At 41.9% G+C, this 25,262-nt stretch overlaps 1 protein-coding gene across 1 annotated transcript in view; it reads left to right on the forward strand.

Annotated features, from left to right (window-relative positions):
* Positions 1-2,119: 2,119 nt before the first annotated feature.
* The window catches only part of PDE1C (phosphodiesterase 1C), a 609,137-nt gene continuing 585,994 nt past the window's right edge, over positions 2,120-25,262 (forward strand). The window contains exon 1 of the mRNA XM_052638578.1: positions 2,120-2,438. Coding sequence (XP_052494538.1) covers positions 2,120-2,438 — 319 coding nt within the window. The remainder of the gene's footprint in view (positions 2,439-25,262) is intronic.

The raw sequence follows: 25,262 nt of genomic DNA on the forward strand, positions 1-25,262 counted from the left end.
CCAGAGCTACCTTTCTAAAAGGTCCTTTGCCCAGAGAGGATTTTGTTTGTCCATCAAATGAGCAAGAATAAACAGTGCTTAAGAATAATTAAGAGTTTAATATAGCCATACACCCAAATGGGTTGACAGACACTGTTGCACCCTTTTGTGTGCCCTGAGAAGAAGGATTTCTGACATTGGCAGAGGTGAGAGACCCTCCTCATGGTCCTTGCATGGTGTGGAGATCACAGTGTGTATTTGTCTAACAGGTGGAGGATTCCACATGTGATGTTAGCTCAGGACCTTGGACTTCAGCTTCTGTCCACTTCACAGGAAATGATGCCAAGGACAGATTGCTGCTTTGGACCCATAAATAGTGTAAATAAGCTTCCCAGTTGGCACTAGCAGTAAGGAACCTGTCTGCCATAGCTGTTCCACTTCAGTTAATCCTCTGACTTAAATGCCAGTTGAGCATTCTAAAACCCTTTTTCTTTTCTCCTCCCATCTTGAAGCTTGTTTATCTGGAGGCTACCTTCATAATAATATTACTGTTCACATACTTATTTGTATGCCATTTCACAGATGACAGTGTCTAGAGTCTTATCAGTGCTGGGCACTGAGGGAGGAGGGCTCCCAGGCATCCCTGATAAAGTCAGTCTCCCTTCACACATATGCTGTGTATTTCAGCAGTCCCCAATCTTTTTGGCACCAGGGACTGGAAGCCAGTTTTTCCAAGGACTGCAGAGGGAGGGATGGTTTCTGAATGATTCAAGTGCATTACATTTATTGTGCACTTTATTTCTATTTTATTCCATCAGCTCTACCTCAGATCATTAAGCATTAGATTGGGAAGTTAGGGACCCCTGGTATATTTCACAATTTTCTTGCTTCACAATTCAATGCCTGAGAACTTCCAGGTGGGAAGCAGTGAGGATAGGAGGCTAGGTTTAGAAAGGTAGTCCCAGGCACAAGATCCAGCTCCATTACTAACTAACCATTTGTGACCTTGGGCAAGACCTAAAACCTCTCTGAGCAACAAACAGCGTTTTAAGTAGAATACGTAAGGGGCGTGCATGCTCAGCTGTGTCTAACTCTTTGCAACCCCAAGGACTATCATCTGCCAGGCTCCTCTGTCCATGGGGTTTTCCTAAAAGAATACTGGAGTGAGTTGCTATTTCCTCCTGCAGGGTATCTTCCTGACCCAGGGATCGAACCCACATCTCCTGTATCTCCTGAATTAATAGGATTTTAGTTGAAACTTAATCCCAGGTTGCTCTTCCTGCTTCTGGATCCAAGTTAGGTGTCACCACCTTTGCACTGCAGTCAGAAAAGTGAGAGGGCCAGCAGCGCAGGCCCATTAATAGGGCCCCTGATTGCTCTGGGTTCCCTTCATGGAAACCCTGCAGATTGGCTGGTGCCTGCCTCCCCGCTTTCCTGAGGAGAACCAGCAGAGTTGCTTCCCCTTACACCATGGCTTCCCTCTCTGGCCTCAGTCCCCCTCCAGGATGAGGGCATGGGGAGGAGGCATGCTGGGAAGGGGATTGCCAAGCCTTCCTCAGGGAGAGCCAGGAGCCAGGCCTGGCTTTGCAGGAAAGCACAGCCTGGAAGAGTAGTGGTATTAGTCCTAAGAAGAGAAGAGAAGAAAACAAATGTAGGCTCCTCCTCTGCCTTGGCTAAACCGTTCATCCTCCCCAGGGACAGTGGCAGCCCAGAAGTGTCGGCAGGAGCGGGAAGAAGGTGCCAGTCCTTTGGCCCCATGTGACCAAAGTACAGAAAGTAGAGGAAGAAAGTCTCCCTCCTTTAATGCCACTCCCCTTCCTCCCCTCCAATCCCCAGGAAAGTCTCGGGGCAACATCTGCACACGGACCCCTCCAAGTGTCGTCATCCACCCTGGATCATCAGACAGGCGCAGACATCGCCTGGGTCCTCCTCAGTCCACCCGGGGTGGACACGCAGCCCTCCCTGCAGCTTCCTCATTCTCCCCCGCGCTGAGGAGGGACTGCCACCCGCGCGGAGTCAGAGGCGGAGCAGAGGCTGGAGGTGCCCCGGCGCGAGAAGAGAGTAAACCTCTTGCAGGCAAGGGGTGTGGGTCCCACTGGGAGCCTTGGCCGCTCACCTGGGCCCAGCCCGGCCCCCTGAGATGGGCTCCGTCTCCTCAGCGCTGGCGCGGTCCCGGTCCCGCAACGCCGTGGTGCAGTTGGGCTCGTCGCCACCGCCCCAGCCCGAGGCGCCTCCGGCTGCCCTCGCTGCTCGCGGAGACCGTTTTGTGCTCCACAAGACCGGGAGGCTTGGAACAGGGTGTGGAGAGGCGGCCACCCTGCCTGCAGCCTGGGAGTCTCAGCGGGTAGCGCCGAGCCCGGAGGGGCGCGCGAAGTTGGCGAGTCCGGAGCTGTCCCCGGTGCTGAACAGTGACGAGAGTATGCCTCAGTCCCAGCTGTCTCGAAGCCCCAGCGCTGCGGGTAAGTTTCCTCCTTTCTGTAAGGATCGCGGGGAGCCGCTCCGTGGAGACCTAAAGGGGCCCTTTTTAACTTCAAAGGGAGAAGTGAAAGCTCTGTCTCTCAACAGGATTTAGGCTTTCTTGTTCTCTTGCCCATAATTTGCCCAGAATCTCTTTTCCATAAAAATTGCCCATTAACTTTCACAAGTTAAGACTCATTTCTGACTCATTTCAATAAGGAGTTATTTCAGAAGGATCATCTTTCACAGGCGTTTAAACAGTAGCTGTCAAGGCAGTTTACCCCCTAAGGATCCCTTTCCCCGTCTTTGCACTGGCGTCTGCACCACGGGGAAACATAGTCCTTGTTGTTTTGGAAAGGAGGTGTACCTTTCTCCCAGGGGAACTGGAAAAAGGACAGGAGATTCCTGCTTGTCCAATTCCTGCTTCACCATGTGTGAAAAAGGAAACCTGTCTCTGCTGAAGGGACATGGGGTGTGTGGTTGGGGGAGGACATTTTAAGGGTAAAGAGAGAAGCGAAGAGAGCACATGAGACTTGGGGTTGGTGGTGGGTCTGGATCTCCATCACCTGCTTTCATTGTGATCTTGGGCAGGATACTCTCCTTGTGCCTCAGTTTTATCATCTGTGACATAGAGATGATACTAATTCATTTCTCACTAGGTAGCTAGAAAACCTAACCAGACACTGTGCATGTAGAAGTACTGAGTGCTATACCTGAACCAGATCTCTAAAACTTTTCAGCTGAAACTGAAGGAAATTGTAAAACTTCAGTTTTGGGTTTAAGATATTCAAAGGTCCATTTCATAGGGTAGGTCCTGTTTTTGTGTAAGTGGGAGGAAAAGTCCTTAGTTGGTACATGTAATTTAAAAAAATCACACTAGAAAGGTTACTAAATACATCAGCTGGTCTTTTGGTCTCATACATAAATCCTCACTTTCATCCCAAGCAAGGCTGTGGTGCTCATTGCTATTGTCCATTGAGTTTTCAAGAAGGACTCATTAGATTTCGTGGGCAATATTAGTTCCTCTAAAGAGAAAAAGTGGAGCGAGGGACTGACTCACACTTTGACTCATGAGAGGTCAGGATATATGAATCCTTATTCCCTTGAGAATTTTGAGTTTATGGCTTTTATTTGTTATTATTTCACTCAAACAGATTTTAAAACAAAAATTAAAAGAATACACATGCATATTGCCCTTGAATGGATTTATCATTATAAAATATGTTAGTTTTTCCCATTTATAGGATATTTTTGTGGTGTTAGTGGAAAGAGAACCAGATTTGGAGTTAGGATACCTAGGTCTTGCTAAGCTTTGCCTCCTAGGGCTACTGCTGCTGCTGCTGCTAACTTGCTTCAGGCATGTCTGACTCTGTGTGACCCCATAGATGGCAGTCCACCAGGCTCCCCCATCCCTGGGATTCTCCAGGCAAGAACACTGGAGTGGGTTGCCATTTCCTTCTTCAATGCATGAAAGTGAAAAGTGAAAGGGAAGTCACTCAGTCATGTCCGACTCTTTGCGACCCCATGGACTGCAGCCCAGCAGGCTCCTCCGTTCATGAGATTCTCCAGGCAACAGTACTGGAGTGGGGTGCCATCGCCTTCTCTGCCTCCTAGGGCAGGAGACCTCTAGTTTCTAAACCTGTGCTATCTGCTCTTTTAAAATCAGTACAAATAGAGTTGTAGTGCCTATTGTAGTTCCTATGCCATGAAGCTCAAAGGAAACTATGGAGATAAAAATTGGTTTGCAAACTGTAAGTACTATACAAAGGTAAGGTATTATTCAAGCATCTGGAGGCTTAATATTTTCTAATGTGTAGGATACAAAATTTTTTTAGATGATCTTATAGTCTATCACAGTTATATTGGATGAAACATGGATTGTTTCTGCAATGATTCAATGTTAGATTATATATGTGTGTGATATCAGTTAAATTACAACTATATATGCCTATGGAAGAATATTAACATATTTTTCATCATACTTCTGGTGATATGGACAGTAGATTTGTATATTGCATAATTCCTGAAAACTAATTTCTAGGAATTTGCATTGAATTAATTTCTGTTCTAGATTTGATGAATGCATCCTGGGAATACTATTAGCTTTAACTTTTTGATTGAATGAGATTCTTTTTTTCCATTCCTTCCACTTTCTTTCATAAAGAAAATTTCAAATTAAAGATGACATTCTGAGTTTTATATCACCTAAGGATACTTACACAATGTTATTCAATTTCTATCCTTTGCTCTTAAAAAAAAAGAACTTGAATCTTTGAAGTGTGGTGAGTTTAGATAGTTGAAATTGCAGATAAGGCTCAGTTTTATCATCTTTAAAAATGAGATGAGTTGTGTTTTTCTGTGAGTCTGGGTAGCCCTTGCTTGAAATAGATTGGATTTCTCCAGGTACTGGGGAGAACAGCACAGAACTTGTGAATCTGGGAGAAAAGTAGCTGTGCTGCAAACCAAAACCTTTACTTTACAAACCAAACTGAATATATGCTTGTGTGCTATGTACCAGATGTTATTTTACAAGATGGTAGGATGGGTCATTTAGTTATCAGTTTATAGATGGAGATATCAAGGCACAGAGAGGTCAAGTCACACAGCTAGAAAATGACAGCCAGAATTTAAACCTAAATAGTCGAATTCTGGAATTCTTATCTGTTTCTCTATACTACTTGTCTTAAGTGATGTGGGTTTATTTCCCATTTCCCAGTCCTTCAGTTTACTAATATTTAGTAACATTCTTTGAAAGCTTTGTATTTTCTGAGCTATACTCAGGGAAACCAAAGAAGGTACATTGGTTCTGGGAGGGAGATATCAAATTAAGGAAGAAATAGTCACCTTGGATATTACTATGGTGAGACCTAAAGCCAAAAATTTTAAGGGGAAAGTTAGACTTGGGGTGCAGAGTCAGGCCAGTAAGGCCAGATGTTTCCTCTTATCTACATTAAAGGCTCTGAGATTTGTCTAACTGAGGATGGTGTTAGTTTCCTAACTCTTGTCTTATGATACTGTTGTGAAGATATGGTATCAAAACCCGAGGCGAGATCTGGCTTATATTAAGCATGGTGTTTTGTAGGCTTTTGTTAGAACTTTGTGGCCTCACTCACTGGTAGAAAGTAAGGATGAAGTTGATTCACTTTTAATAAAAGGTATCTCAGTTCAGTTCAGTTCAGTTCATTTCAGTTGCTCAGTCGTGTCCAACTCTTTGTGACCCCATGAATCGCAGCATGCCAGGCCTCCTTGTCCATCACCAACTCCCGGAGTTTACCCAAACTCATGTCCATTGAGTTGGTGATGCCATCCAGCCATCTCATCCTCTGTCATCCCCTTCTCCTCCTGCCCTCAATCCCTCCCAGCATCAGGGTCTTTTCCAATGAGTCAACTCTTCGCATGAGGTGGCCAGAGTACTGGAGTTTCAGCTTCAGCATCAGTCCTTCCAATAGAAAACCCAGGACTGATCTCCTTTAGGATGGACTGGTTGGATCTCCTTGCAGTCCAAGGGACTCTCAAGAGTCTTCTCCAATACCACAGTTCAAAAGCATCAATTCTTTGGTGCTCAGCTTTCTTCAGAGTCCAACTCTCACATCCATACATGACCACTGGAAAAACCTTAGCCTTGACTCGATGGACCTTTGTTAGCAAAGTAATGTCTCTGTTTTTGAATATGCTGTCTAGGTTGGTCATAACTTTCCTTTCAAGAAGTAAGCGTCTTTTAATTTCATGGCTGCAGTCACCATCTGCAGTGATTTTGGAGCCCCCCAAAATAAAGTCTGACACTATTTCCCCATCTATTTGCCATGAAGTGATGGGATCAGATGCCATGATCTTCGTTTTCTGAATGTTGAGCTTTAAGCCAACTTTTTCACTCTCCTCTTTCACTTTCATCAAGAGGCTTTTTAGTTCCTCTTCACTTTCTGCCATAAGGGTGGTGTCATCTCCATATGTGAGGTTATTGATATTTCTGCTGGCAAACTTGATTCCAGCTTGTGCTTCTTCCAGCCCAGCATTTCTCATGATGTACTCTGCATAGAAGTTAAATAAGCAGGGTGACAATATTTGGAACCAGTCTGTTGTTCCATGTCCAGTTCTAACTGTTGCTTCCTGACCTGCTCAGAATAAACCAATAACCAGATAAACAAAAAAACCTTCCACAACTACCTGTCTATTGTGTAATCATCAGAAGTAGGTTGTCTGAGGCGCCTAGCTTTTGTCAGAAATTTCTTTGGATGAAGAGAGACTTTGACATTATTGATTAGGATTATTTTTGGTTAACAATTTGTGTATTAAAGTTGTTGGGGCTTTTTCCATTTTCAGTTGTTATCTCCTCACCCCTTTTTTGTACTGCTGTTTTAACATTTGGAAAAGATGTATCCTATAAGAATTGGTTTCAGACTGCAACCAGTATTTGTCAGATGATGGTCTTGAAACACTGTCTTGCTGAATTTGTTTGTTTTTGGCTATGCCTGGTGACTTGTGGGATCTTAGTTGGAGAAGGAAATGGCAACCCACTCCCCTATTCTTACCTAGAGAATCCTGTGGACAGAGGAGCCTGGTGGGCTGCTGTCCATAGGGTTGCACAGGCTTGGACACGACTGAAGTGATTTAGCATGCATGCATGCATTGGAGAAGGAAATGGCAACCCACTCCAGTAATCTTGCCTGGAGAATCCCAGGGACAGAGGAGCCTGGTGGGCTGTCGTCTATGGGGTTGCACAGAGTCGGACATGACTGAAGCGACTTAGCAGCAACAGCAGTTCCTGACCAGGGACCAAAGCCTGGCCCTGGAAGTGAAAGCACTGACTCCTAACACTGGACTGTCAGGGAATTCCCTGTCTTGGTGAACTTTATTGCCTGCTACTTGGTTTCCATCTACGTCTTCTGCGACTCCTGATAAGGTTACTGCCTTTGGGAGGAAAAGATTTCTTCTACCCACTTAGATTTATAGTCAGGAGCCTGCAAATTAACTGACAGTAGCTTAAGAGGAGAAAAGACAAGGTTTATTTATATTCACCCGAGGGAGTACTTAATAATGAGTAACTTGCTGAATAGCTAGAAGTAAAGATTTATATACCAACTTGACAAAAAAGAGAGGCTGTTTAGGGCTTCACTGGGAAAGAAAATCTGAAAGGTTTTATTGAACTTTTCCATGCTAATGGACAGCTGAAACTTTGTACTTCCTAGTGCTAAGGGTCAGTCTTTTCTCAATTTGGAAACTCCCTTGGGGGAAGGGGGTTGTCAATGGCAGCTGTATTTTCTGGACACTGCTTAAGTTTTGAAAGTGTTTCTTGCTGTTGCTGTTGATCAGATGTTTTCAGTTTAAAGCAAATATCATACTGTGGTGGGCTAATAATCCCTTTACCACTGTTTGTCTCTAACTCTGTCCTCTCATATGTTAGAGGCCCTAGACTGCCACTTCTGGGATTAAGGACAAAGATCCCACACATACGTCATCCTTGGTGTTATATTATCTGTAACTTACTCAAATTGCTCAATCTAGACAGTAGTTTGTGTGTGTGTGTATGTTTTTAGTTTGCTTTCTGAGTGGCTAGTTAACACCCTATTGAGAAAGTTTATTCCTCTGTTCTTTTTTTTCCCCATAGTTTTAATTTATTTATTTGTGTATTTTTTGCTGCTCTGGGTCTTCGTTGCTATGTGTGGACTTTCCCTAGTTGCACTGAGCAGCGGCTACTCTCTGGTTTTGGTGCTTGGGCTTCTTATTGCAATGGCTTCTCTTGTTGGGAGGATGGGCTCTAGGTGTGCAGACTTCAGTAGTCGTGGCTTGAGAGCTCTACAGTTCAGGCACAGTAGTGGCGCACAGGTTGCCCAGCAGTATGTGGAATCTTCCCGACCAGGAATCAAACTCTTGTCCCTTGCATTGGCAAGTGGATTTTTAACCACTAGACCACCAAGGAAGTCTTGTAGTCCTACATTTTTCCCCTGTCCTGTTCTTCCAACTGCTCCAATTATGCCATGTCTAATTATATTAAAGGCTTTTAAAATCAGCATTAAAGTAATTGGGAGTAATTTTTCATTGCTTGCAATGAGTAATATTTAAGATATGCCAAGGAACTTCTGCCCTTGCATGAACAAGGAGTAAGAATCTGGTGAATCCAGTCCTCTCTTCCTGCCCGAGGGACATGTCGTTTCCCTGAGAACCAGACCCTGCCCCACTCTGGGGGAAAGGCTGCGGAAGGGATTTTCATTCACTCTGTGACCTTGGCGATGACTAGTCTGTAAGCCAGCCAGTGAGAGTTTCTGCTTTTTCCTCTCTGCCACTTTTTCCATAGCCATACTAATTGTGGGCTCCCCGGGGAGGAGGAATCCTCTCCAGCCTCTAGCCTTTCACTTATTATGTCCTGAGATTTGGGCTCTACTGGGTCAGGAAGTGGGGAGAGGATGAGAGTGTCAGATAATTAGGGACCGCTGACCGCTGCCTGCACCTCACATTGCTTTTCAAGTTGTCTCAAAATGAAATGACCCCCAGTACAAGGTGAGTCCTCTTTTTCCCCTTTGAGAAGGTCCCTCAAAAAAATTTTTTTTAATAGCTTACTTGAACATACAAACTTTGAAAGGACTAGAAAAAAATTTTTAATATTTATTTTGTTACTCTGTTACACCTGTCTCAAAATCTCAAGTTGCAGTAAATACATTAGTTTAGAATACCATTTTTCCCACTCTTACATTTCATAAAGCACTTTTCTTTTGATTTTCCTGAGATATGATTTATTCAATAACTTAACAAATACCTGCATGTTCATTATGTGCCCAAACACATTTATTTACCCTTCTTACAAGCTTTTTTTTTTATCACTAGTATTATTGTCTTCACTAAAGGCATTTTGGGGTCATCTGACGGTTTTCCAGAGCACAGCATCTTCACCTGTTTGTACGACATACTGAACATACTATGCTGTTTGTATGACAGCTTCTGTGAGTAATGTCACTGGAACTTTTATAAAGTGCAGACTGATAGAGGTTTAGCTTTTAGCCATTCAGATTCACCTCTCCTCCTCCTTTCATAAAGTCTGACTTGTAACCTTTATGAAGGAGAGACTTGGGAGCTCAAGTGTCAGTGAGTCCATCTTTCCTGAGGGTTAACTTGGTGCGCACACACACACACACACACACACACACACACACACACACACAGAGTCCTTGCATTAATGAATGTTTATAGCTAGAAGGTATCAAGGGAAAATATATAGTAGTAGATACCTACTTCTTTCAGTATTTTAGTATGAGTTGAAAATGGCTTTATTATTTTTATAAACATAATACAAGCTTGTTGAAAAAATGTCAGTGTAGAACAGTGCAAAGAATAAAGCATTAACAAACAGCCCAAGATAACCACCATTAACATTTTGTTGACTATCCTTCCAAGTATCTCTTTAGGCACACACACACACACACACACATTTTATATAAAAGATATCATTTTATACTTGCTATTTTATGATATAATGCTTTCTACTCAGTAATATTTTATGAGCATTTTAAATATCAATATATTATACATCATTGTTTTTAATGGATGCCCTTCTGTGTATAGTATAGTTTATCTCTCACTCTCAAATTGATGGATTCTGGAGGTGTTTCCAGTTTTATTTATTATCAACAATTCTGTGATAATCATCTCTGGATTCTGAGTCACAGTTTTAAAGATAAAGGCCTTCTCTAATCTTATCCAAGTCTATCAAGGAATTCTCCCATTTTTTCCTAGTAGTTTTATTTTTATTAAAAAAATTATTTTTATTATTTTGGTAAAATATACATAACAAAATTCACCATTTTAAGAATTTTTAAGAGTAATTTAGTGAGTGGTATTATGTTCACATTGTTGTTTTGCCATTATCACTATCCATGCACAGAACTTTTTTCATTTTGTCAAACTAAAACTGTTCCCATTGAGAAACATTTAATATCTCACCATTACCACCACAGTCATCCCCTGGCAACCACTATTTTACTTTCTACATTCAGATTCATCTCTCTTTCCCTTTTAGTGAAGGCTGAGTTTTAATCTGCTGGAAAGGAGAGGCTTGAGAATTTGCTTTACACAGTGACACTTTAGGTACCGTATATAAGCAGAATCACATGGTATTTGTCCTTTTGTGACTGGCTTAGTTCTCTTTGTATAGTATTTTTAAGGTTTATCCATGTCATACAGTGTCAGAACTTTTTATTCTAGTATTTTAAAAAATTAAAAATTTAAAACAGAGCAAAACTGAAAGAATTTTATAGCAAACACTCTTATACCCACCACCTAGATGCTACCATTTACATTTAACTGTACTTGCTTTATTATGTATCTATTTATCTATCCCTCTATTCATCCCTTCATTTATCTTATTTTTGCATTTAAAATTATTTTGCAGATATAAGTGCACTCTTTCTTAAGTAAATCCACATGCATACCACAAACTAGAGTTTGATATTTGTTGACCCTTTTTTGTTTTGATGTAAAATCTATATATGACAAAATATGAAGATATTAAGGATGTAACCTAAACCTCTAGCAAGATAGAAAACATTAGCATCGTCCCAGAAAGTCCCCTCATGCCCCTTTACAATCTCCACCCCATTCCCACCCACAGACTCACTCTTCTGACTCACTGTTCTGATTTTTCACCATTCTGCATTCATTTTTATGTCTTCTAGAATGTCCTATAAGTGGAATATCATACAGCACAAGTTATTTTCTGTAAACTTTATATCATTCCACGTGTTTTTGAGATTCATCTCTGTTGGTTGTATTAAAAATTCATTTCTTTCTAAAAATTTAATTAACTGTTTTTTTCCACTGCACTGGGTCTTGGGTGCTGCTCACGGGCTTTTTCTAGCTGCGGTGTGCCAGGGCTGCTCTTCGTTGTGGTGTGCAGATTCCTCACTGCGGTGGCTTCTCTTGTTGCAGAGCAGTAGCTCTAGAGTGCAGGTTCAGCAGTTGTGGTGCACGGGCTTAGCTGCTCCGTGATCTGAGAGATCTTCCCAGACCAGGGATTGAACCTGTGTCCCCTGCATTGGCAGGTGGATTCTTAACCACTGGATCACCAGGAAAGTCCCAGCAATTCCTTTCTTTAGCTGAGTAATATTCCGTTGTATGACTATACTACAGTTATGATTTTGTGGTTTTATTTTGTTTCCATTTAATTACATGTGAAGTTTATTCTGGTGTACCATGTCAGGTAAAGATTTACTCTAATATTTTTCCAGGTGGCTCTCTGTTTATCTCAACAGTATTTATTAACATGTCTGTCATAATTCCATTGATTCGAGATGCTAACTTTATTATACACTGACTTTCTATATACATTTGAATCTTTCTGGATTGTCTGTTCCATTTTGTTATCTATGTATCAGTCAAGTTCTTGGAAGGAAATAGAATTCCACTCTGATGGTTCAAAAGAAGGGATGTTCATGGAAGTGTGGTCAAGGTTCAAGGATCCTGCTAGGGATGAGAAAGCATCCAGATTAGCAATGGTGGAAAGCCACTGTGCTCCTAGGCCTGAGGGAGAAAGGAGAGCAGAGAGTCTTACCAGATTTCTGTGTAGGAGGGATCAGAGCCAGTGCCTGAAAAGCAGTGAGGGATCTGGAGGGAACCATCTGACCTTCTCCTCTCACCCTCTGATCTCCAGCCAGGGCCTCCACTTGGCTGAACCCACAGGAAGCTAGAGGGCAAATGTCAATGGATACATGGAGAAAACAGCAGCGGGGCAGAGAAGCTGGGAAATGAAGTGTGGGTAATGGCCACTGGAGGAAATGCAGCACAGTCCACCTGCTGTTCTGTGCCAGAACCACAGTGTTCTAATTATTGCGGCTTTGGAACGATCCCTTGGAGAAGGGAACAGCTACCTACTCCAGTATTGTGGCCTGGAGAATTCAATGGACTGTATGGTCCATGGGGTCACAAGGAGTCAGGCACAACTGAGTGCCTTTTGCTTTAGTAATAGTAGGGCCTGCTCATTGCTTTCCTTCCTCAGAGATTTTCTGGTTGTTTTATTTTTCATATGAATATTAGAATCAATTTGCCTAGTTAAGAATGAATTAGAGAGAAAACTCAATTTGTTGATATTTTTGTTTGGATTAAGAGATTTATGTGTTAACCTAGGAGGAAACTAACATCTCATTGTTGCTGAATTGTCCTTTTTATGAACATGTCTTTACATTTATTCAAGGAACCAGCAAGACTTTTCTCTTTAAATCAACAGATATGAATAATCAATAGATTTCCTAATATTGCACAGTTTCTGCCCTTTATAGAATCAACTTTACCTGGAAATAACATATTATTGTCTTAATGTCCTACTGTGTTCTGTTGGTTAATATTGTATTTAGGATTTTTGTATTGGAATTCTTAAGTGACATTTGTCTTTAGTTTTTAATATATGTGAAATATTTATTAGATTTTGATATCAATATAATACTTTTTATAAAAATAACTTAGGTTTCTCTTTCTTTCTAAACTCTAAGTGTGTGCTAGATCACTTCAGTGGTGTCTGACTCTTTGCAGCTCTGAGCTATAGCTCGCCAGGCTCCTCTGTCCATGGAATTCTCCAAGCAAGAATACTGGAATGGGTTGCCATGGCCTCTTCCAGGGGAATCTTCTCAACTCAGGGACTGAACCCGCATCTCCTATGTCTCCTGCATTGACAGACGGGTTCTTTACCACTAGTGCCATCTGGAAAGCTCCCCACACCCCTACCCCTGAGACAAGTTCAAGCAACACTGAAATTACCTACTGTTTGAAAGTTTGTATAGTTCCGCTGGACACTATGGACTTGGTGCTTTTTTGAGGGGCAGTTTTTTGGATAACTTCTTTTCTTTCTCTTCAGCAACTGGACCAGTTAGATTTTTGGTTTCTTCTGAGACATCTTCAGGCAAATTATATTTTCCTACAAATTTCTATTCCATTCAGATTTTCAAGATGTATTTATTTAGGGCTAAGTAGTTTTTTTATGCCTCTTTGAATTTTATTTATAAGTAGGGTGGGCTCGGAACTCTCTACCAATTAATGCACTGGGCGCAATCTTTGTAGTCACTCCAAGTTTCCAGTTTCTAGATTCTGTGAAGTTGTCCATTTCTTTCCTCTGTATGTTGTTGCTTGCGCATCACCACCCCACAGCCTCATGGGGTAGCCCTCTGATTTTGTCATTCCCCAAAGTACCATCCATCCAGGACTGTGGGTGTAGCTGTTTACAGAAGTCTTAGGGACAGAGGAGATGGCTGACATTGAGCTCAGCACAGCAAACTGCTTAAATCATACATTAAACTCTTCTTTGCATCATCTCTTGGCATACCTCTTTTGCTTTGCTCTTTTCTCTTTCCTGCCTAATATCTATCATCTTCCTACTCCTCAGAATTCATCTCACCTATTATGGAAGTTTTCTAGTTCTCTTAGTCTTACTTCTTCCCGTGTTCATATGCTGGAGCTTATTTTTCACAAGTAAATATAATAAAACCTAGCAATAATAGTGCCCTGGGATGATGAAATTCAGATAGAACACAATGGAGAATTTTCCCTTGCCTCTGCCCCGCTGGATTTTAAATTCCAGTCACTTGTGGGGGTGACAGAGTGTGGTGAAGTATGGAAGTGACTCCTCTCTGATCACATGGAACTTCCTCAGTTTAATGTAAAGTGCTCCTGACTCCCTGTCTAAGCCAAGAAATGTCCTCTGTCTTAGGATACAGTTTGTGTTCCAGAGGGAAGCGGGCACCGCCCTGCTTTACCAGGCTGGTCAGGCGCAGAGCTTCAGCCTTGTGCAATCCTGGTTTTTCCCTTCTTGTCCCCGCCTGTGCAGGGTTTTAAATGGAGCTGTGTTTCCCTGCTTCCCCATCTCAGCCAGGAAAACTGTGTAGCTTCAAGGAGCATCTACACAGTTCCACATGCATGGGCTTTATACAGTAACTGGAAACCCTTTTGAAAAATACTGCTTTTCATTAACCTTGCAATAATGCACCTTAAGCATTTCATGCAATTGGATTCTCCGGATTCCCCTTTTTTGCATATGGAGGGGTTTTTTATTATAAACATCAATATGTTTTGCTGAACAGGAGGAAATCTGCAGCCAGCTTAGAATAGCAGTGTTTTCTCCATCATATTTCTGGACCTCCATCAAAAATAGAAGTCCTCAATGGCATCTGGGAGAATTTGATGTTCCTTTCCTTGCTGTTCTCTCTACAGGTTGTACCTGAATGTAGAATACTTGAAGATTTTATTTGTTTTCTCCTCCCAACTAGGAGCTCCTAGGAAGGACTTCCTTTTCTTCTCTTTGGTCTTTCAGTCTTAGTTCCTGACCCTGGGTCTGGTTCATGGTTAGAGCTCAGGAAGTATGGAGGAAATATCCATAGGTGAGACCAGGGACTAAATCTCAGTGTATTGCTATGACAGCAGCCTGATGGTGCAGATGAAAGACAGTGGGGGATGATTTCACTTTTTGGCCTCTGTGGTGTAAGACACGTAGCTTCTCTGGAAATCTATTTCTTTTCTGTAAAATGAAGATAATCATACCTGTAATGTCTAGCTTATAGGATTGTTGAGTTTACCAAAGAATATAAGGGGCATGAAAGGCACTTTAAAAAGTATTCTGCATTCCATAAGCATGATGACTCATGGATCTAATGTGTGGGGAATGGGTGTGCATCTCATGGGTACACAGCTATACCAATATGTTTCTGAGTTTCATCCCATCTTTATAGTGAAATAGGTATCCTGAAAACATCTTCTTCTAAATTCCTAGAATAATTAATAAACACATCTTTTTAAATGCAGAGCTGAGGGTCTGCAGGAAACTCAGAGAACTTCTTGGAGGCCAAAGAAGTGAGATGGAATTGCAGATCTCTGTAACCAGGGTTAAATCTCTCTGGGGGACAGGAGATAAGGGCTCAGACCTGAGTTAACTAGAGGATTGGAACTGAAACCCTTGCATAAAGTTAAGGCCCTTGTGGGAATGTGCTAAAAGACAAACAATAAGAAAAAAAAATAGTATGCTATTTATTTAATTTTAGGTTTGAGTGGAGAAAAGGAAAAGCCCGCTTTTAGCCTTTATCTCTGCAGGTTTGCTGTTACTTGTGTTTGAGTTCTTGATTCATGTTCCCTGTATGCTCTTGGGCATTGTAAAGTATACCCAATATGTATAACATACAAATATATACATTTGTATAATATACAATAACTTACAAAATAAAGTAGATTTGGGTGGGTAGTTCCTGGGTTCTATGCAAAGAAAATTTGATACTTGCCAGAGAGATGTATCCTCAACACAAGTCCCACAGGGCTCCCAGAGTCTTGCTGAAATAAATACTCCATCTAAAAATTGTAAGCACAGACTCACAAGGAAAGAAGCCACCTTCAGCAGAGGTGAATTTTATTTTTTCTTTTAAAATTATTATTTATTTATTTATGGCTGCACTGAGTCTTAATTGCTGCACATGGGCTTTCTCCAATTAGGGCAGGTGCGGTGCACAGGCTTCTTGTTGTGGTGCATGGGTTTAGTTGCTACCTGGCAGGTGGGATCTTCCCAGATCAAGGATTGGACCTGTATCCTGTGTATTGGCGGGTGGGTTCTTAACCACTGGACCATCAGGGAAGTCTCAGCTGAAGTATTTTAAATGAGAGAAGCAAGATGCTTACATAGCATGACCTCATTTTTAAGAGAACAAACCCTTTCACCTCTCATAGACACATACTCATATATACCCCTCTCTGTAAAGTTTGCATATGATTAGGTGAGCATAAAAATATAGTACAAGTTGTGCATCAGTTGTTAACACAGGTGATATGAGGGGACCTGTATCAGTAAGAGGGGCAAATGGACAAGCAGAAATGAAGAAGTTTATACCATTCTGGCTCCTTCCTTCTGCCCAGTCCCTCTATATCACCCTGTGCAGGGTTTATACTGGAGCGGGTGTCTCCCTGCTTCTCTGTTTCAGTCAAGTAAAACCAAACAGCTCCAAGAAGCACCTCTACCCCCTTGTAATTGGAGTGTGTGTGCTCAGTTGCATCCAGCTCTTCGTGACCCCATGGACTATAGCCCACCAGGCTCCTCTGTCCACGGCATTCTTCAGGCAAGAATACTGGAGTGGGCTGCCATTTCCTCTGGCAGGGATCTTCCTGACCCAGGGATTGAACCCATGTCTCCTGTGTCTCCTGTATTGGCAGGCGGATTCTTTACCACTGAGGCACCTGGGAAGCCCTGTATAAGGAGCACATCAGCACAAAGAATATGTGGAGTCATCAATGCCAGTGGACAAATAAATAACAGCTACTGAAAAATTAAACTCTAGTTAGATGCTATAATGAGCAGCCTCCATTTATTCATGGCTATGTGGCAGGCATTTTCCAAATGCTTTACCTGTATAACAATTCTATGTGGTATGGACCATCATTGTGAGTCCAATCTTATCCATGAGAAAAGGGAAGCACAGAGAAGCAAGAGAACTTGTTCAAGGTCTCAGGTCCATTTTCCCAGCTGGAGGAGACAGGATCCAGACCCAGCCATTCACTCTCCAGCCTAGGTGCTTAGTCACTGGGCTAATACAAATGTGTGTATATGGAAGATTAGATGGACTAGCGATGATTTTTGTGTTGGGGGTGGTAGTATGAGTAAGGTTTGGATTATTATTACTGTAATTTCATTTTTCCTTAAACTTGTTACCCATAAAATAAGAAAAAAAGGGAAAAAGGTCATCTGTCCTTTTGTAGCCCTATCCCTCACTCCCAGTACCTAACACTGGGATCGGTACTAAATAAGAATGTTATTGCATGCATTGATGAATCTGTCAGCATAAAATGCAATTTAGGGGGCTCTCTGTCAAAGTGTAGGGGTATAAAATGTGTTTATTGAATGGAGTCAGATTGAATCATGGAGGGCTTTCAGGCTGATTGCAAATTGAATCAACGGCCAACCAAGAGAAACAAACTGGGCCAATATTTCTGCATATTTAGAGAGGACAAGAGTGTAATTGTTGAAACCTTTATATTTCCATGCCTCTGCTGCTGCTGCTCCTAAGTTGCTTCAGTCATGTCCGACTCTGTGTGACCCCATAGACGGCAGCCCACCAGGCTCCCCCGTCCCTTGGATTCTCCAGGCAAGAACACTGGAGTGGGTTACCATTTCCTTCTCCAATGCATAAAAGTGAAAAGTGCAAGTGAAGTCGCTCAGTCGTGTCTGACTCTTTGCGACCCCATGGACTGTAGCCCACCAGGCTCCTCTGTCTATGGGATTTTCTAGGCAAGAGTACAGTCACCTTCAAAGATTAGTTATGAGTGATTTTAGGACTAGTTTACATTTGTGATATGGCTTCTTCTTTTGGAGGGTCAATACATCTCTGGGAACCAATATTGATTAATTCAAAAGAGAGAAAGTGGTGAGGCAAGAGATTTAAGTGCCATAGTTTAGAACTCAGAAAAGAGCAAAGGGACATCAGAAATTTTGGGAAATAAAAGTCTATAGTGGAGGAGGTGAAACTAAATGATTTTGCAAAATCATGCCACTGTCCAGAAATCATGGGATTCAGGTGTTTCCCCATACCTTGGAGTTTAAAAGATGTTAGTTTATTAATTTTGTTGCCTTATTTAGAGCATTCATGCTCAGTGAACTCTTTCGTGTGATGACCGTGAAGTCAGAATAGAAGTAACTCATGATCTTAAAGCCAGGCGTCATAAAGCTGGGAAGGTCCTAGGTTTCTACCTCCTATTGAGGTGGGTCTGCCTGGCCACAAGGATAGGGCTGGGCAGGGCACATGCCCACACATTCTTGCCCTTACTGGGGCTCACTGCAACCCCTTCTCTAGCACCTTCTTTTGTCAGACAAGGCCTGACATGATTAACTTTCTTTACACTCTTATCCTGATGACTCATCTCAGTACCTTTTGGGGGACTCATCTGGAGAGTTCAGCAATAACTGCTAACATTTTTGAATTCAAGTGCCATGTTCACACTGTGTAAATCCTGATCCTCTCCATTTTGAATTTATAACAACATAGGCTCATAGAAGGTGAGTGTGGAAGGCAGTAGAGAGTGGTGTCAGGAGTTAGGAATGTGAAGTCAGGCAGATGTGGGTCTCATTTTAAGCAAATGACATATTCATTTAGTGCCTTAGGTTCCTGAGTTATTAAACAGAGATGATAATATCTTTACTGCATGACAGACATAAGGATAAATAGATAATATGCATTGAAGTGCTTAGTGGACTGTCTGATACCTAGTAAATCCTTAATAAGTGAGAGGTACTATTACTATTATTATTATTTAATAGTATGTGCTCAAAGTCACATGCCAGCAAAGAGATACAGTCAGAATTTGAAAGCAGGGCCAATTCAAGCTAAAGCCCATATTGTGCCACATCTTGTTGAAATGCTACAGGATTTCCCCACAAAGGCTAGTCACCTCTCTCAGAAGTGAGAAGCTCCCCTTATCTGCTCAGCTCAGGTGCCTGACGTGGGCTTTATGTTTTCCTCCTTTAAGCTGATAACCTGAGGGGAGCACGGAAAGTGGGGGTCATGCACAGAAGAGGAACCCAAGGCAACCTGCAGGGGGCCGTGTGAAAACAGTAGAGTTTTTACTTCTGTCTGTTTCCTCATCTGATTTATATTTCTGTGAGTTTTTTAGTTATATTACGACAGCAGAACATACCCATATTTTAGAAATAAATGTATTGGGAGTACATATAAAAATGTTTTTACTGGTTTGCATATACAATCAAGATACTTTGGGGCTTCCCTGGTGGTGCAGTGGTTGAGAGTCTGCCTTGCAAGGCGGGGACATGGGTTTGATCCCTGGTCTGGGAAGATCCCACATGCCACAGAGCAACTAAGCCTGTGCTCCACAAGTGCTGAGCCAGCACTCTAGAGCCCACTTGCTGCAACTACTGAAGGCTGAGTGCCTAGAGTCTGTGCACCACAACAAGAGAAACCACTGCAGCGAGAAGCCTGTACACGGTAGCTAGACAGTAGCCCTTGCTTGCTGCCACTAGAGAAAGACCACCTGCTGCAGTGAAGACCCACCACAGCTGATAAATAAATAAATCTTAAAAGAAACCACTTTGGAGGTCACTAGTGTAGGTAATGGTGCATCTGTTAGGTCTAGTCCATGGCAGTTTGCCAAGGGTAAGCAAAATGGAAGCTGATGTCAGCTGGGAGCTTGGATGGAAAATGGATGCATTTTACTCAGGAACCGCTTAGGCAAGGTGAAGGTGGATTCTCAGAGTCATGGTGAAGAGCACAGGTCATCTGGATGACTTTGGCTTGGAAGGTTTGTGTGACAGTGGGAGCTTGCTCAGCAGTGCCCATAGAAGGTATGTGGAAGGGGGCTTTCTATATTATGGCCCTATAAATACAAACACTTAACATTTGTGATTTCATTTCTACTGTCTAGCTTGAGTATTTTCAAATTCACTTGGAACTATTCTGGGACAAAACCATAAAACATCAGAGTAGGGAAGAGCCTTGAATGTCTTTCTTGTTTAGCATTTCCCAGCACCGCTAACTCCATGAGAAAAGTTTCCATGGCCAAATGCATGTGAGAACTGCTGGGAAGACAAAGTCAAACTGATTTCCTCCATGCTGGACTTTTTTTGTTTCTTCTCAAGTTTTTTTTTTTTTAAATGTGGACCATTTTTAAAGTTTTTATTGAATTTGTTGCAATATTTTTCCTGTTATATGTTTTTTGACTGAGAAGCATGTGGGATCTCAGCTCCCTAACCAGGGATTGAACTGGCATGCCCTAGATTGGAAGGCAAAATCTTAACCACTGGACTACCAGGGGAGTCCCTATTGGTTTGTTCTGGAAATGTGCATTTTGCTTCTAAGAGCAGAATCTAGCCTGAAGATTTCTCAGTATTCTCCACTCTCTGTTTTGTTATTTTGCATAGAGCATCTCTCCCTGGGATACAGTTAGGAAAAACGGATGAGGAAATTCAGATTTAGAGAAGGAGACTGACTTGTTAAAAGCATGTCTTGGGTAAGAGGCAGATTAGGGATTAGAACTCAGGCATTGCCTTATTCTCCATTCATGCAATTAAAAAATCATTCTCTGTGACAGACACTTCTGTGCTAGGTACCATGTTATAAACCTGAACAAGTAAGTAATTAGCCTCCAATTAAAATAAATAAATTTATATTAAAAAAAAACTGAACAAGAGAGAGTCTTTTTCTGTGGAGAGCTCACACTCTTGTTGGGGAGACAATTATAGTATGCTGTGAATTTAGAGATATACACAGGGTGCTATGTCCTCAGAGAAGGCAACATTCTGCATCAATGAATCTTTTTTGTTTTTATTATTTGGCTGCACTGCACAGGTTGCAGCATTTTAGTCACCTGACCAGGCATTGAACCTGGGCCCTTGGCAGTGAAAGCACAGGCTCTTAACTATTAACTGTTAACCCACCAGTTAATTAACATTAATTTCCTCAATGAGTTTATTTTAAGCATATACAGTCTCCCTATATACATATATATAATTTCCCTTCCTGATTTGCCGGTAGGGATTTAAGTCCATCCTAATTGGCCTCTGTGCCCTTGTTCACCTCTACAACCATCTTCCACACTCACTTGGCATCTGAGCATATGGAATCACAAATATCCCCATACGTCCCACCCTTTTCGTTCTCTGCACCTCTGCTCCTGTCTTTGCCTGTTGTTCCTTGCTGCTTCATCTTTCTAGCAACTTCGATTCTCTCTGTACACAACTGAAGAGTCAGCTTTTCTAAGATGTCCCTGATTTTTCATAGCACATTTACTCTCACAGTGGGGCTTCCCTGGTGCCTCTGATGGTAAAGAGAACTCAGGCCTGCAGTGTGGGAGGCCTGAGTTCAATCCCTGGTTTTGGAAGATCCCCTGGAGAAGGGAATGGCTACCTGCCAGGGTCCAGCCCCAGTAGAGTCCAAGGATACCCTCAGGATGGATGGCGTTGACAAAAAGAGAGAGAGAGAGAGTGACACGGGGAGACAAAGCTTCAGTGAGTGAGGCCTGTAACTTTATTTTCAAAAGGGGCTTTTATGCCCTGACTTGTACATAGAGGAAAATGAAAGGTGCAAGCTCATGCAGAGTCAGCTCTAACATTCTGGCAGTTTTGCCCTTATTGAAACCAGGATTTTTTTCTGTATGCCTTTCCATAAACAAGGGTCTTATGCTATGTATATTATCTTCTGGCCTGGAGGCCTGTTGACATTTTATGACCCTTTTTTGATAAAGGTTGATCAACCAGAAAACTTGTTTTCCCTTGAAGTGTTTTTTTTTTCCTTTATATTTGTAATCTGTGTCAGCCTCAGAAAGCACTAAACAGAGTTACATTCTCACAGAGCAAAGGTGCAGTGGGTCACAACAAAGAAAGAACTTATTAGCTCAAAGGTCTGATGTGATTAATACCAAGGCTACTACTTGTTTTTATTACATTCCAACTGCATTAACTAATGCACTCCCAGGTGCACAGTGGATAAAGGATATGGGAACTTGGCAGCAAGCATTGGCCCAATAATGAAGCCCTTTACCAGTACTATTCTAATAATTTTTCACCCCTTAAAGGGCTCTATGCCCATTAGGACTTTTAGAATGTTTAGGCTTCCCATGGCTTTCATGGTTGGGAAGTTTGTGAACAATCATGTGCGTCAGTTGCAAGAGTATGGATAAACCTGCCGAGCAAGCTAGAATGCTAACAGGGGGGTTTGAATTAAAGTACTCCTTTCATGCCCAGGAGACTTATCAACTAGAACCCTAAGTTGATTTTCTCCAGAAAAAGGTGGAAAGGCCCTGTTAATAGGTGGATAGCCCTGTTAATGTCAGAAGAGTTGGTGAAAGGCATAATATAGTAAACAGTAGACAGATTTTGGTTTGGGGTAGATGCTCGAGCAGGTCCAGGGAGTCCCTCGAGTCCTGATCCACCTTGCCTGTCAGGTCTCCTCCGCATGACCTTGTCATGGGTGGGATCTCCCGTGCTGGCTCCTGGCAGCTACCCATTCCAATATTCTGAATCCAGAATTCCATGGGCAAAGGAGTCTTGGTGGGCTATAGTCCATGGGGTCGCAAAGAGTCAGACATGACTGAGCAACCAGCATTCTCATAATGTGCTCTTCCCTATTGTTGTTCAATTACTGTTCTTATGACATGGCGAGGTGATGTGTTTTACATGTCTTTTCCTTCTTGGTGCATGTTTCTCCCCATTCTTGTATTATTAGCATCTAGTATAGTTTAGAATAGAAAGTCATGCCTTTGAATTGTGGTGTTGGAGAAGACTCTTGAGAGTCCCTTGAACTGCAAGGATATCAAATCAGTCCATCCTAAAGGAAATCAGTCCTGAATATTCATTGGAAGGACTGATGCTGAAGCTGAAACTCCAATACTTTGGCCACCTGATGTGAAGAGCTGACTTATTGGAGAAGACCCTGATGCTGGGAAAGACTGAAGGCAAACGGAGAAGCGAGTGGCAGAGGATGAGATGGTTAGATGATTCATGTCCATGGTTAAATGGACATGAATTTGAGCAAACTCCAGGGGATAGTGGAGGACTGAGGAGCCTAGCATGCTGCTGCCCATGGGGTTGCAAAGACTTAGCAACTGAACCAACAACAGTATAGTTCCCGGCACATAGTATACATTCAAATATTTGTCAAATAAATGAATAGTTACAGGTCAGTTGATCGCCTTTGCCTTGGAGCAGCCCTTCAAATAGTTGGACATCCTTATCATGCCTGTTCTTCAGTCTTCTTTTTTTAGCTCTTTGTTTAACAGTTTCCTCTGTGAAGTTCTTTCCAGATAATCCCTTACTATTTGAAGAAATGTTTAACCAGAGAGTCAGTTCATAGTTTTCTACAACCTTTCCATCACTAGCAGATCATGCACCTTAATTACTAACCCCTAGGGTTCACAGTGGAGGGTCAGACAACTCAGAAACTTTCTGTATACTTGTGTGTGTGAGTGCCAAGTCGCTTCAGTCGTGTTTGGCTTTTTGCAACCCTATAGACTGTAGCCTGCCAGGCTTCTCTGTCCAAGGGATTCTCTAGGCAAGAATATCCGAGTCCGAGTGAGTTTCCATGCCTTCCTCCAAGGGATCTTCCCAACCCCAGGGATCGAAGTTGTGTCTCCTGGGGCTTTTGCATTGCAGGCAGATTCTTTACTGCTGAGCCATAGGGGAAGCCCCTTTTGTATACTTATTTCTCAACAGTGAAATTTTCCACGAATAGCCTTGTACAATGACAGCTCTATATGATGTCATTTCTATGTCATTAGTGACCTGCATTTTTTCCTATCCTTCTTAAGCAAAAGGTAACAGGTATATATTTCTTATAAATATTGAACTGTTTGTGATGTACAGAAAATATCTCATAAAATGTGGTTAGGGGAGACATAAAAAGGTGTGTTAAGATTTGTTGGCAACAAAAAGAGAAAGTATATGATTTGAGTGTTGGCACAAATTTAGGCCTAATACTTGGCTGGAATTCTGAAGAGATCTCCAAATTCATATGGTTATAGTTTTAAATTATTTGAATGCCAGGTCTGTGATTGTTTAAAATGCTGTTTCAGGCTTCTAGTGGCTGAAGCAAGCATGTTTCCTGGAATTATTCAGGAGATAATTACTGAATAGGATGGCTGATCCATCCTAGGAAATTGGCCTTAATTTACAATTGAAATAAAGGCCAATATTTTCCTTTCATGTCATAGACTTGTAAATTAAACAATGAAAACAATTAAATGATAGACCACAGAATTTTCTTTAGATCTATAGAGCTTCAAACATAGTAGATACATTACAAGGAGAAGAAATCTCTAAAATATGCTAGCTACTTCTACGTGTTTATTCAGATTTGCTCGTTCTGCGTGAGTCAGTTTCAGTAAATAGAATCTTTTGGGGAATTTGTTCACTTCAACTAACTTGCCTAATTTGTTGCCATAAAGTTATTTATGTAGTCTTTATAATTATTTTTATATGTGTAAGGACACATTGAGGGATATTTGGGTAGTGAGATTTGAACATTGTCCTAAGACCCAGTGGTGAGAGGCTTTAAAAAGGGTGCTTAGGTATTAGGAAAGGCACAGGCATTACTGAAGGGAAGAGTGGCAATCTCTTATGTGCTTTAAGATTAAGGAATGATTTGGTTACTATACTATTATTCTGAGTGACTGAACAACAGCAACAAAACTATTATTCTAAGGGTTCAGTCGTGAAAGTGAAATTTTTAGTGGCTCAGTCATGTCTGACTATTGATGACCCCATATACTATAGCCTGCCTGGCTCCTCTGTCCATGGGGATTCTCCAGGCAAGAATACTGGAGTGGGTTGCCATGCCTCACTCCAGGGGAATCTTCCCAACTCAGGGATCAAACCCAGATCTGCATTGCAGGTGAGTTCTTTACCATCTGAGCTATCAGGGAAGCCCCCTTTCAATCACGCATATACATAAATATGTAGTTAATATAATTTTTAATACAATTTATGAGAGTGAAAAATTAGACGATCTAAGTTCTATTTCCAAGAATGTGGTGGATCAGGTTAATTCAACCAAACTTTCCCCTTAAAACAACTAAAGAAAAAAATACTAGGCACAAAAATAATGATGTGGCTAGGACTTCAAGACAAGAGTCAAGGAGAAACAGGCCCAACTCTAGGGGGCTGACTGGGGTCTTCCTAGAAAGCCTGCTCCAAGAGACCAGCAGTGGTGTCTCTGGACACCTCCAAGGTGAGGAATGGAGATTGATGGGGAGAAAAAAGTGGGTAAGTTGGACTTCAAGGGGAAAGCTTTCATTTCTTTCTTTTAATTCATACAAGGTAAAGCCATTGTGGACTCTTCTCAGCTTCATTTTCTTCTGACTGGTTGGTCTTTCTGCTTGTC

The sequence above is a fragment of the Budorcas taxicolor genome, chromosome 4, assembly GCF_023091745.1.
Source record: "Budorcas taxicolor isolate Tak-1 chromosome 4, Takin1.1, whole genome shotgun sequence".
Taxonomy (NCBI): domain Eukaryota; kingdom Metazoa; phylum Chordata; class Mammalia; order Artiodactyla; family Bovidae; genus Budorcas; species Budorcas taxicolor.